The 9,800-nt window shown below is 41.5% G+C and overlaps 1 protein-coding gene across 2 annotated transcripts in view; it reads left to right on the plus strand.

Annotated features, from left to right (window-relative positions):
- Window positions 1–8,899, plus strand: part of rtel1 (regulator of telomere elongation helicase 1) — a 47,596-nt gene extending 38,697 nt beyond the window's left edge. Inside the window, exons 29-34 of one of the 2 annotated variants that reach the window (XM_028583758.1) lie at window positions 803–940; window positions 2,736–2,852; window positions 4,690–4,806; window positions 6,534–6,722; window positions 6,809–6,931; window positions 8,602–8,899. In XM_028583758.1, the coding sequence (XP_028439559.1) occupies window positions 803–940; window positions 2,736–2,852; window positions 4,690–4,806; window positions 6,534–6,722; window positions 6,809–6,931; window positions 8,602–8,666 (749 nt within the window). In that variant the 3' untranslated portion in view covers window positions 8,667–8,899. The remainder of the gene's footprint in view (window positions 1–802; window positions 941–2,735; window positions 2,853–4,689; window positions 4,807–6,533; window positions 6,723–6,808; window positions 6,932–8,601) is intronic. The other variant, XM_028583759.1, reaches the window with a different exon arrangement.
- The last annotated feature ends 901 nt before the right edge of the window (window positions 8,900–9,800 follow it).

Consider the following 9,800-nt stretch of genomic DNA (forward strand, 5'->3'; position numbering starts at 1 on the left):
CTGATATTTTCTTTCAACTAACAGAAAAATCTTGGAGTGTCTTTCGCGATGCGTCGCAGCCTTTTGCGATGTGTTTATTGCGCCAGTTGATATTGCGACATAAAAACGATATATTGCAGCCCTATTATGTGTTATAGCAGTGGTTCTCAAGCTTTTTTCAATAATGTTCCCCCTTTGAACAGTTTTTTTAAGCCATGTACACCCTAATCATTTTTGGTGGAAAAAGAAAAGTCTATATAAAGAGGAAGAATACAGTGTTGTCAGCGATAGATTTACTTAACAACAGCCTTGGATCTGGAAAATATTTAAATGATGATGGAAAAAGGCGACAAAAAAGTAAAAATAAAAAAGACAAAACCTTGGAAAAAGACGGTAGAAAGAAGGAAGGAAGGCAAGAATAGGTCGAAAATAGTAATAACAAAACGCAGTAGAAAGAAGGAAGGCAACACTAGGGCGACAAAAGTGACAACAAATTCAAATAAGTGACAAACTTCGAAAAAAGTGACAAAATCTTCGAAGAAAAAGAGACCGTCGAAAAAAGTAAGGAAGAAAGGCAAGAATAGGTCAAAACAAGCGACAACAACTTTGGGGGGAAAAAAAAGACCGTAGAAGTAACTACAGCCTTGTAACTGAAAATTATTTTTGCAAATAAATGTCACGTACCCCCTGCAGTCCTCCAAAGTACCCCTAGGGGGACACGTACCCCATTTGAGAAACACTGTGTTATAGTGTACTTGTTTTTGCGTTTGTCTTTCCATGTGAAGTTGAGTCCCTCGTTGATAACGCAGCCTCTGTGTCGCAGGCCTCTACCAGTTCATCCGGCCCCACCACAAGAAGAGGTTTGATGAGAAGTGCCAGCAGCTGACGGGGAAAGGCTGCGGATACAAGCCTGATCACTCGCTCTCTGTGGACGAGAAGAAAGCCCTGATGCTGCAGGGCGGTAGGAAAACACTGCGCTCTTCTTTACACGTTGGAAATGTGTCGGACAAGATAGGCAAGCTCAGAGATACAATATTGTTTTAATAGTCTAGATTTGTTTTCAGTTCACGTTGGTCTGTAGAGTTTCTGAAATGTGCGATAAAATGGACATTACTCCCTCAAGTACAGGGTGACACCGTCTGATTGCTTCTTTTGCTACAGTCCAAAAGATATTCACTTTATAATAATAATATTTCATTTACACTGATATACAAACGGAACAGCAGAACATCCTTACATTGGTGGAACTGGAACTAGAGTATGTTTGGTATTTTTGCTGTTAAATGAAAACTCAGTGACTGCTCAGTGATGACTCAGTGATGCAGCCAGTAACCCGTTCAAAACCGTAATATTAGCAATAACCCGGTCGCGCATGGCCATGTAAACACCGGCAAAAACACGAATATGCTCATATTCCGTTTTTTAAAAACCCGAAAATGATCCCTGGGTTACCCCTTTTCTAACCCGAAATTTTGGTCATGTAAACGCTTATCGGCAATCATCGGCATCTCCATCAAAAGGAACATTGATTTGTGTTCTGCGCATGTTCTATTCGCAAGGAATCTTGGTCTTTTGAGTAGAGGAACTTCTTGTATGCACCAGAAAACATAGTTATAATAATAATAATGATATACTATAATAATATAGTTATTTATTTATTTATATATATATATATATATATATATATATATATATATATATATATATATATATGTCAATGCAGAAAACCTGCGCGCAGTATACCAGAAGTAAACAAGAAGTAGAGGTAAACATGGCGAGACGCAGCACAGCACCACACTTTTGGAGCGAGGAGGAAACCAATTTCTTTATTAGTGTGGTGAAAACCATGAATATAATGTCTTTTGTTGACGGCAGAAAGTACCGAGATAGTGAGATTTATAAGAAGTTCACCGAAAAGTTATTGCGTCTTAAGGTTGTCCGTACGTCCAGACGCTAACCGTGCGTCGCCGTTTACATCGGGATATCGCCAATTGATTACAAATTCCACGTATACAGGAGTAACTCTCTCTGCTCACGCATGTAAACGGGTTATTCCGAATGTTTCAGAAGCCCGAATAGTGACGTTAACCCGACCATAACCTGAAAATTGACAGCTTGTAAACGTCATTGACTGTTTACATGCACATGTTCCGGTTTTTGCCCTTATTCAGAAAAAGACAATATCCCGACTGAGCTGTTTACATGTCTAATGAAAGTGAATATTCCTCTAATATTCCTGTTTCCTTGTAGCCGTGCAAAATACGACTTGTTGGAGCGTGTCAACACAGCCTCCCTCTTTCATTCCTTCAACCAGCTTCTTTAAAAGCTCGGCGTAGCGATGTGAGCTCATATCCAACAACCTGTTGATATCAGTCTTTGATAATGTGTTTCTCCTTATCGGGTCTGCAGCCTTTGCAAACTGTTGGCTGGTTGGTTTGTGTACAGCAACCATAGCAACGCACAGAGCTGACCCGTAAACTGTGGTATAAACCCCAATTGAGACGCATATTCTGAATGCGCTGTATAAATGTCCAAAGAATGCCTCTAAAACCCGAATAATACCGGAATATCGCACACGTCTTAATCGGAAAATGCTATATTCAGAAAAAGGCCTTTTTCTGAATATCTAAATTCGGAATATTGTCTTATTCGGAATATTGGTGTGCATGTAAATGTACTCACACAAGAGTTCACTAGCAGTACAATAAGAAAAGGAAGACAAGACCTGTAACTTGTTATGTTATGTGTCCTTAAAGCTGCAGCCAGTCAGCCTGTTGGGGGTCCAGGCTCCGCCTGCAGTCAGCTCAACACACAGCAGCTCAACAAAGGAGGACACCACCTAAACCAGCACGGACTGACACAACCTCACACCGGTAGGACATAGTCTATATCCACCATGTTCCACTTCCGGGATTGATCCGGGGCCACTCGGAAATCCCACCGGATTTCACTCCCGTTCCTCTTCCTTTGTGTTGGTGTTCTAACCTCCGGTGGATTTCTGAGGACTATGGTTAACTGCTCCTCAGATCTCTGCAGGGTAAATCCAGACAGCTAGCTAGACTATCTGTCCAATCTGAGATTTATGTTGCACGACGAAGATTTCTTTAGTCGATTAGTCATTTTTTATGCTTATTCATGCTTAATTACTTATTTCCGAGAAACTTCTGAGCACATTTATGGTAAACACAAGATTTAAAGTGGTGCTTTTGCAGGATTAATTGTGGAGAAACAGATGGTTAATTAACTACATTTATATTGTGCTTTTCTAGTCTTAACCACCTCAACTAATCAATTAGTCGACAAAATCCTATAAGTGTTAGTCGACTAAGAATTTCTTTAGTCGAGGACAGCCCTAGTTCGTAGAGCTGTAATCGGGCCTTAAAAGTACGGCCCGAAAAGGCCCGAGCCCGACAGAGTTTGGCCCGAGCCCGACCCGTACATTTTGATTGACAGCTTTTTAAAAGCCCGAACCTGTTTACAGCCCGACTGTAAAGGCGTCTATCAGCATCGTTGGTGTCGGACACGCGCCTCGCACCGCGAGCGGGCACACGCACCACTCGGCGGAAAAGGGAGAGAAAGAAAAAAGAGACTGCGCCGCACGCACACAGCTCCTTTGTCTTTCGTAAAAAATGAGTCATTTATAAATGTTTTAACATCATTTATTCATGAATAACGGAGGCTATAGGCCACTTGGAAGTTGGAGCATAGAAATTAATTAAGTCCTCCAGAGACCAGCCTCCGTTTCACCTCCTCAGGATCCATTTTCACGCTAATCGAAACGCATCACCTGACCGCTCATATACCATGCAGCCCGAAGCGCAAGCCCGAGCCCGTAAAAAATAATAGAAATTAAGCCCAAACCCGACCTAACCCGTCGGGTCCCGTTGGGTTTGGGCAAAGATCTTCAGCTCTACTAGTTTGGAGTAATTTCACCCTAGGGTCCTTTGCACCACGACCTCGAGCCAAACACCCCCCAGAAGCTTTTATCACCTGGGTCTAACATTGGGAGAGTTATCGGCTGAATAGCTTAGTGCAGGCGCTAGTGGATCCAACTGTGTATTTCTTAAGTTACCCCAGTAATAATGCCCAAAATGATACCAAACTTCTACAAGTAGTACAAATAGGTTATGTACTCATAAAACGATGGATTGGAAAGTTTGTAAGTACACCAGAAGTTTATTTAAATAACACTTCTGCTCTCTGCTGCTACCGGCAGTAAGACGAGTGCTTAGGGGCATCTACAAATTACAACAACCAAAAGAGATGCAACAAAAATATTTATTACATTAACATTAATACATTGTGCGTCTGCCCTATTTCTGATACCGTGGCGGCAGAAATTTTGCCATGGCGGGCCTCCACTACAAAATCAACCTAGAGGAAACACTGGGTAAAGGCAAATAATAAAACTGCTCCGAATGATCCGAAAATCACTTCACTTTTCTGTAAAGCAGCCTTTAAAACCAGGGGAAGACACCACTGTCACATTACGATATTAAGATATCCAAAATCTAAGATGCAATATAGTCATGTCACGATATATTGCCCAGCCCTAGCGGAAACGCAGCGGGCTGTGTATATATACAGTTAAATGGATTGTACAAAGCCTTGATTTTTAGTAATGGAACTCCTTGAGTTCCTCGAGGAATGGTTGCAGCCCTATAAAGGAGGAAGACCTGTACCTTTTTATTATGTTTTGTTTCCTTAAAGCTGCAGCCGGTCAGCCTGTTGGGGGTCCAGGCTCCGCCTGCAGTCAGCTCAACACACAGCAGCTCAACAAAGGAGGACACCACCTAAACCAGCACGGACTGACACAACCTCACACTGGTAGGACCTTGACCTTTTGAATTTAGTGCTTCTGAAGAATTCATTGCATTTGCAGGTTCGAACATAAGGCTGCGTTCGGACGGGAAACAGTGATCCGGTTAAATGCTGCAGGGTAGTCGGGCCGTGTGGGAGTGTCACAAACGGCCTGTTGTGTTCTTTAACCTCCTAATGTAGCACAAGTAGACTTTATTTAGTTGTGTTTATTTGCATGCTTTTTAAAAGCCTGAACCCGTTTACAGCCTGACATTATTCAAATGTGCGCATGCACACACACACAGCTCTTTTGTCAAGAATGAGTCATTATACATTTTCTTTTTACATAATTTATTCATGACTAACGTCGGCTATAGGTCACTTGGAAGTTGGAACGAGGAAATAAAATAAGTCATTGAGTGATCATCAGTGAAATCCATTTTCACGCTAATCGAAACGCATCACCTGACCGCTCATTTACCGCGCAAGCCCAAGCCTGTGTAAAATGACAGAAATTAAGACCGACCATCTACCGTACAGGCCTGTGGGATTGACCATATAGCGCTGTCACTAAGGGAAGGGGACAGATAAAAACAACTAAACCAGAGAGAAAGTTTCTTGACAAACCGCTACTAGATCCCCAGGCCTGAACGAAGAACTTGATTGAAGTGTCTGCTTGTAAACCATACCCTTTATTTTTAATGGGTGTTGTAGTGATTCATGCATTGTATGTAACCTTTTTCGTTTAGTCACGAAAATTCTGTTCTATTAAGTTCCAAGGAGGACATCTAGTGGTCTTTGTATAATACTACAATGCTAAATCTGCCTCTGCCAAATGGAGGCTTCTGATTGGTGGTTTGAAAGCTTATCTTTTCCTGTTTGAAAACGGTTGACTCCCTGACGAAGGCTTGTGTGCCGAAACGCGTCAGTTTTTTTTTAAAGGTTTAAGATGACCGAGCCATAACAATAAAGGCTGTTAGATTTTTCTAAAGAAGGTGCCTTGATGTTTTCCTGAGTTTTGTTAAGACCGAACCTGTTCGGGCAAAGATCGTCAGCTCTACTACCCCCATTCAAAATGAATGGAATGACCTGTGTTTTTGCCAGTCCGTCCAACGCCCAAACGCAGGCTCTGTGACTGAGGCCTTAGACCACATGTGTCAAACTCAAGGCCCGATTTACATCCGGCCCATATATAATTCCACCAGAAGCAGAGAGAGAGTTTTCATATTCAGGCTGTGAAACAGGTTGTTGTTAAAAAAACAAAACAAATTATCATTGTTTTTGCTTGATTTGCTCAATTCTCTGATGGCTAAAGAACTCTTTTGATGACTTTCGTAGGGCTTCATGTCAACTAAAATGCGACAAAAAAAAAAAAAAAAAAAAGCAACAGATTTACAAAAAGGTGACAAATGTCTGAGAAAGCCACAAAAATGAGGGGGGAAAAAAGCTACCAAAATGTTTAAAAAAAAAAAAGTGACATGCAGTAACAAAAGCCTGTCAATAAACTCTGCATGTCTGGTCCTTGGTGTGATTCTCTTTTTCCAGTGTGGCCCTCTGGGAAAATGAGTCTGACCCACCTGCCTTAGACCGACACCAGGGGCCTCATTTATAAACGTGGCGTACGCACCGTTTTATAAATGAGGCCCCCAGGTGAAGACAGTCTCTATCCTGATCTCCTGAGTCTGAGTGCTCCTTTGTGCTCCTTAGTTTTCAGGATGAAATTCATTGCTGGATTTTCTTCTTATGTGTATCAGCTGCTGCTCCAAACCGTGACGTCCCCGCTACCTTTCTGGCTGACGTGAAAAAAGCCGTCGGAGCAGAAAAGTCCGCTCAGCTCTTCCAGGCCATTCAGAGCTACAAGAAGTCGGACAACTACGAAAACCTGGTGACCACGGTGGTGAGCTTATTCACAGAGAGAGACGAGGACTTCAACCTTCTAGTCAGTAAGTTCTTTCCCAGGTTTCGAACGAGAATTACTCTTCAGAAGGTCGTCACTGTTGACTCACTTTTTAATCCTTCTTTTCTTCAGGATTTGGCATGTTTATTCCTGCTCGCCATAAGAAGCAGTACAAAGAGATGGTGGATGCTTTGATAGGTAACTCTGTCTCTGCCGCTGATGTTCCTGCTGTGAGTGAAGACCAGCAAAGACAAGGTGAAGAACAACGCAATGTATTATTGTATAATAGAAAACGTGTTTGCATTTCCTGTATCTTGCCCTATACTTTTTAAATCCTCTAGAGAAGAACTCAGTGGTCACTAAAATCATTGGGAATCATCTTCAAGGAGCCCATTAATATATGTAACAAACCTTTAGGTAGTCTTTGGCAGTCAGTGAAGTGAAGCAGCCTTCTAATCTGAATTAACCCTCGTGTTGTTGGAAACGTCAAGAAAAAGGGCCCACAACATTGAAAAAGTCACAAAAACGTCAGGGAAAAGCCACAAAAGCTCACTTTTTTTTGGGTCAGCACCTTATAAAAACTTAGTTCTGAGGTCTTTTATTTTGTTTGTAGTGAATATGACACATAGCAGCTTTTAGGCATTTTTCTGTTGTTTGTAGCAGACTGAATTGACGATGAGGCTCCTTCACTCAATACAAGTCAATAAAGAGCAGAGAGTGTTTTCCCCAAGGGGGAAAGCTTCGCTTCAGAACGCCAACCTCCGATGGCGCCATTTTGTTGCTACAAAGCGATCACCTCCTGTTAGCATTCCACTGACCGCCATCTCAGCCGTCACTTGACAGCGAATAACTTTACACCTGAAGCGTTTAAAGACTATTTGTCCGTTGTTTATTTCTAAAGAAACACGACAATGTATAAAAGGCTCCATTACCTTGTACCTCACGTTATGGCTCAGTAGCAGACGTTTTTAAAACAATAGGCTAACGATTGTGTCAAGCCAAGTGCCTTACTGTCGCACAGTAAAGGAATTACCGTATAGTACAGGAGAAGCTCACAGGCAGTTTGGACTTCCATTAGCTGTTTAGGTTTAATTACTAATGTTAACTAGCATGTTAGTGATCAGTAATTAGCCTGTGTCTGTTATCTCCTTACATATACCTACACTCTCCGTCTCTGAAAGATTGGGAATGATTGAGATTTCTCTCGGCACAGCTACCAGAAGACTTCACACTTTCAGACACGTTGCTCACGTCACATTTACGTTGTCTCTGTCAGTTGGAGGCTGCGCAGTAAAGCAAGAGATCACTGGAAAAGTGCTTCTAATAGCCTTCACTGGTCTCCGTCCAGAGCAACGGGATCTGTTGGTCCATTATATATATATATATGTCAATGGTTTTCCCCTCCGTTGGGGGCGGGACTTAATGCCCTCCGTCTCTAAGGATTGGTGCATAGCATCAAAGACATTTGACTGGGAAGAGTCCTGCACACTGTCGGGCTTACTTTATTTAAGAGATTTTCTGATTCGAACATTTGCATTCTCAGAATCATGAATATTAAATTTAACCCTTGTGTTGTCTTCCCGTCAACCAGGAAACTTTCGGTTTTTCTGGGTCACAATTGAAAATCGTCACTTTTGTCACTTCTCCTGATGTTTTTGAATCTTTTCCCGACAATTTTGTCACTTTTTTCGTCGTTTTTGTCACTTTTCTTGATTTTTGAAGCTTTTCCCGAAGTCTGTCACTTTCCATAGTTTTTGTCCTTTTTTACCCACATTTTTTAACCTTTTTCAGACACTTTTTTTCAACGTTCTTTATCGTTTTTTTTCTTCATCAAATTGTAAAAAATTGGAAGAAAACAAAAGGTTTAAACAGACTTCTTAACAGCTATGAGACCTTATAACTCCTTTTACTTGTTTGTTTTCCAGCTTCATCATCATCGAAGACGCAAAGCAAGCTCTCCAGTTTTTTCTCAAACAGCCAAAGAAAGTAGAATCTGAGTTACGATAGCGTCCATGTATTTATAAACCGCTCGTAACGGATACTGCTGCCAAAACTATGCACAAGCCAGGCTCTGTTCTGGGCCAGTGTAATTGTAATTGTAAATAAGGGGCCGTTTTCAATTGTTTTGTATGAAATGAATTTCATGACAATGTAATATGAAGGAATATTATGTTTATATGAAGTTTTTAAATGTCTTCAGCTAATTAAATTTATGAAAGTACAGGTGTTATAAGTGTTTTCTTGCAAAAACATTGAAAAAAGCAACAAAAACTAGGTGGGCAAAAATTAATTAACCTAAATTGGACAAAATCTGCGAGAAAGCCTGTTTCATGCTTCTGCGTCAACTCCACGCCGGAGTTCTGCGTCGGGGTTGCTTTGCATCGCGGTGCATTTCACCGCCATAACGCTGGGGGGGTGGGGGGGGATGAGTCTGAGGTTATCTGCGAGGTGTCTGCCAGCCAGTTTATGTTATGTTAGCAAGCTAACTTTAGCACAACTGCCCACAAAGTACCACTTGTTGGCGAAGTGCTAATTTCAAAACGTTACTGACATATAGACACTTTACAAACGGATAACCCTGTGATTGTTACCAAAATATGTCTGAGTTTATTATCAAAGCTGATGTCAGTGAACTAGCATGTTGCTTCTCCCCACAGTAGGCTGCTTCAAACACTGACTATCAACAGACAGGACCAGTTGACCAATCACAGTCCTTGCGCTCTGCGTCGCCTCGACGCAAAGTTAAACATTTTTGGAGGTGCAGGTCGAGCTACGGCGGAGGACTCGGAGGGGAGCTTGCGTCGACTCAGAAGCATAAATCAGCCTGTAGCAGAACCAAAAACCAAGCTTTTACCTGGGAACCAAACATATCAGCTGAGCTCATGGTGTTTGATTGCCTCTTGCAGTTAGTGAGATGTTGGCGATGCCAGGCTACTAGCTATTAGATTTAGTCGGAGAGTCTGACATATCCATGCCTACTTCATTTGAATATAATAAATGTTTATAAAAAGAGAGTAAAATAAATGTGCTCTTAGGAAAAGAAAGTCCCCTGAAATTAATAAAACTTATTTTATTAAATAATAACCTATTGATTTTTTTTTCTCTTTATTGAACTATATTGACC

Source organism: Perca flavescens, chromosome 7 (assembly GCF_004354835.1).
Source record: "Perca flavescens isolate YP-PL-M2 chromosome 7, PFLA_1.0, whole genome shotgun sequence".
Taxonomy (NCBI): Eukaryota; Metazoa; Chordata; class Actinopteri; order Perciformes; family Percidae; genus Perca; species Perca flavescens.